Genomic DNA, 2902 nt, shown 5'->3' on the forward strand with positions numbered 1-2902 from the left:
AAGTGCAGGCCTGATTAATTTTTATGGGGTAGAAAAAATTCTGTATGTAAGGCCTGAATGTAATCAAGTTAAATGAAACAATATACATGAAGCAACCTTTAGAAACTGAAAGCTGCTACACAGCCTACAGATAAAGATAGCTTGGAAGTTTTTTCACATCTAATTTCTAGATTGTCAGGGCCAACAAACACAAAAGAATGAGGCATGATCCAGGAACTATATAGAGCTAACAAAAAACGACACATTAGTAACTACAAAACATTTGAAGAGAAATATTTTATTACAAGATTCTGTATCCATAATTAGACTTATTTGATTAATTTCTTCAATGATTTTATTGATTTCAAGCCACGTTGAACCATTATTTTATTACAGCTCTTGTATTTTACACACATACCAAGTGACAATAATAAGAACAATCTGCAAAATTAAACAGAGTCAGACTATCAGAAGGATTATAAAACAGTATTAACTAACACAACAATCTTTTGTCACGAGCATATTGATAATTATAAAGACGTCAAAACATGCAAAAAAAAAAAACCAAATGAAAGGATATCTAGCATCTACCAAATACATTGCATTATGCTTCTAACTGAGGACTTCATTAAATAAGGTAACAACAAAATCTTTGGTAAATTTGCACCTTAAAAAGCTTCTTGAAAATCTCTGGAGATGAATCCCAAGGTTGCATATATATATATATATATGCCCTGTAATTGTCCAAGATGTCCCCAAGATGAAACTAGCAGGTTTTGACGCTTAGCTGATGACCTCTTAATTTTTCCTCCCGAACTAGTATAATGGATACTAGGTACACATTCAGCAATAGTTTTTGGAGGTTCCTGTTTTTAATTATTTAAAACAAGTAATAATAAAGTTATAAGTCTGATAGAGGTTTTCTGCATGAGCAACTGCTTATTCAAAAACATGGACAGAAATGTTACGAATCAGAATTAAAGTGAAGTATAAAGAGGAAAAAAAAAGAAGACAAATTTCAGAAGTAAATTTGTCAGCTGTTTTTTCTCCATCTGCTCCTGAAGGCTTAGCTGAATTAAAATTATGAGTCTGATTTGAGAGCCAATCAATTTATAGATTTTAACCAAACCAATCCTAGTCAAATTATTGGAAGAAGAAGCAACTAACTTCCATCGCCAAATTACTATACAATCATTGCATGTTATTCATGGGATGACCATGCCAGATGATCTGTGATTACCTCTATTCTGATGCTGGATCCTTCACGAAGTAGATCAATTAAAGCTACCATGACATTCAACTTTTCTTCAATGCTTAAATCTGAATATTCACCTTCCATCAGTCCTAACAGCCATGATTCACCAGTATGGCTCTCATCAATTTCATTGTAATAGTTTAATAAGCCATTTTGATTTTTTTGGTTGTTTAATTTCTTCACTTCTATAAGAGTGGAATCTTCTGCATCACATCTTGAATCTTCATCGCTACTATATGCATCACTCTCACTGAGGCCATAATCAACTGCTCCAGAGTCTTCAGTATTTGACTGTAGTTCCTCTACTTTCTTAAGGATAGAGTTTATCCGTAGACGATATGTGGTCGTCGAGATCTTTTCAAATAAAGTTATGTCACTTGATAACATTGAACATATTAAACACTCCGATTCCTCAGTAGTGCCGGCCAGTTTTAAATTAACAATCTTTAAGACAAAACAAAATTCATTGCTGATATAAGTTTAATGTTTTTCTATATTATATAACCGACAAAAGGAGAACGGCAGAAAAACAACATGTTCAACTGCTTTCATCTTTCCTCAGAAGAAATATTATTGAAATTTGAGTAACTTACTGGAAAATACTTTGCCATGTCAGAAACTTTCAATCCATTGTTTCCTTGTTCTAGCAAAATTCGAAATAATGCACCCTTCAAAGTGGCAGGACGTAGACCGTACTTCACCATAAGATGCACTTCCTGTAGCGACTCAAATTCGCTAATAAGGCTTAAGGGCCTTGATTAGTGTACCTGGAGGGCATAATGGGATTTATATGTGTGACTTTATTGAGTTAAAAGCATGATTATGGTTTAAAGTATGTTGTATGACTATTTGACTATTTGAGATGCATGACTATGTGTATTAGTATGCATGTAGGCCCTGATTGTGTTGAAAGGGCATAATTGTAATTTTGGCCATTTTGGGCACAACTGTATTGATATCTGTGATCTGTGACTCGAGACGATCCTAGAATGAGCGGATTAGCGGAAAAGTCAAAGCGGGAATTTATACCCGGCTTGGGCTAAGCCTGGGGAGTTTAAATGGGAATTTAGAGAATATATATTGAGGTTAATTTTGATGATGAGGAATATATTTATATTTGGTGATTAATCAGGTATTGGGTAGCAAGCGGGAAATTATTAGAGACACTCGAGGAATTAGTGAGAATTGGGTAAAATGACTAAAATGGCCCTACATGGATAAAATGATGTAGAATTAATAGGGAGGGAATTTTGGTCAATAGGCTTATTAGAGATAAGTTTATCTAAGCTTTATACTTAGTGGGATTGGTAGAAATGAGTTATAAGGCTGTAGAAAAGAAAGATAAAGGAAGAAAAAGAAAAGAGAGAAAAACAGAGGGGTTTTGTCTCAAAAGGAACGGTTGTGGTTCTCCCACCATTTCCCTTCATTTTTCTTGGAGTTAATCTCAGTGGAGAGCTAGGGTAGGCTGAGCATCAAGGATCCTAAGCTAGACTTGAAGATTGGCAAGGGATTAGCAAGAACACATCAAAAGTTGAGGTAAGTTTTTAGAAATTTCAGTTTTAGGGTTTGACTGGTTTGAGCTGTGTATTTAAGCTAAATTGATGGGGATTTTAGGGGAATTCAGGCCAGGGTTGAGGAGGAGCAAGCTAAGTAGGTCTAGGGTTGAAC

General features: G+C 34.7%; 1 protein-coding gene across 1 annotated transcript; it reads right to left on the reverse strand.

Annotated features, from left to right (window-relative positions):
* Nucleotides 1–285: 285 nt before the first annotated feature.
* Nucleotides 286–1845, reverse strand: LOC133791743 (homeobox-DDT domain protein RLT3-like). Its single transcript, XM_062229659.1, has 3 exons — nt 1828–1845; nt 1220–1678; nt 286–845 (listed from the first exon to the last, which is right to left on the reverse strand). The coding sequence occupies exons 1-3, from the start codon at nt 1843–1845 to the stop codon at nt 648–650; spliced, it is 675 nt and encodes a 224-aa protein (XP_062085643.1). The 3' UTR covers nt 286–647.
* Between the last annotated feature and the right edge of the window lie 1057 nt (nt 1846–2902).

This window comes from Humulus lupulus, chromosome 7 (genome assembly GCF_963169125.1).
Source record: "Humulus lupulus chromosome 7, drHumLupu1.1, whole genome shotgun sequence".
In the NCBI taxonomy this organism is placed as follows: Eukaryota; Viridiplantae; Streptophyta; class Magnoliopsida; order Rosales; family Cannabaceae; genus Humulus; species Humulus lupulus.

Bases quoted from the DNA above. Each gene is read 5' to 3' on its own strand.
- LOC133791743 (XM_062229659.1), bottom strand. The intron at 846-1,219 runs GTAATCACAGAT...AATTAAAAACAG, and splicing joins GATCCAGCATCAGAATAGAG to GAACCTCCAAAAACTATTGC.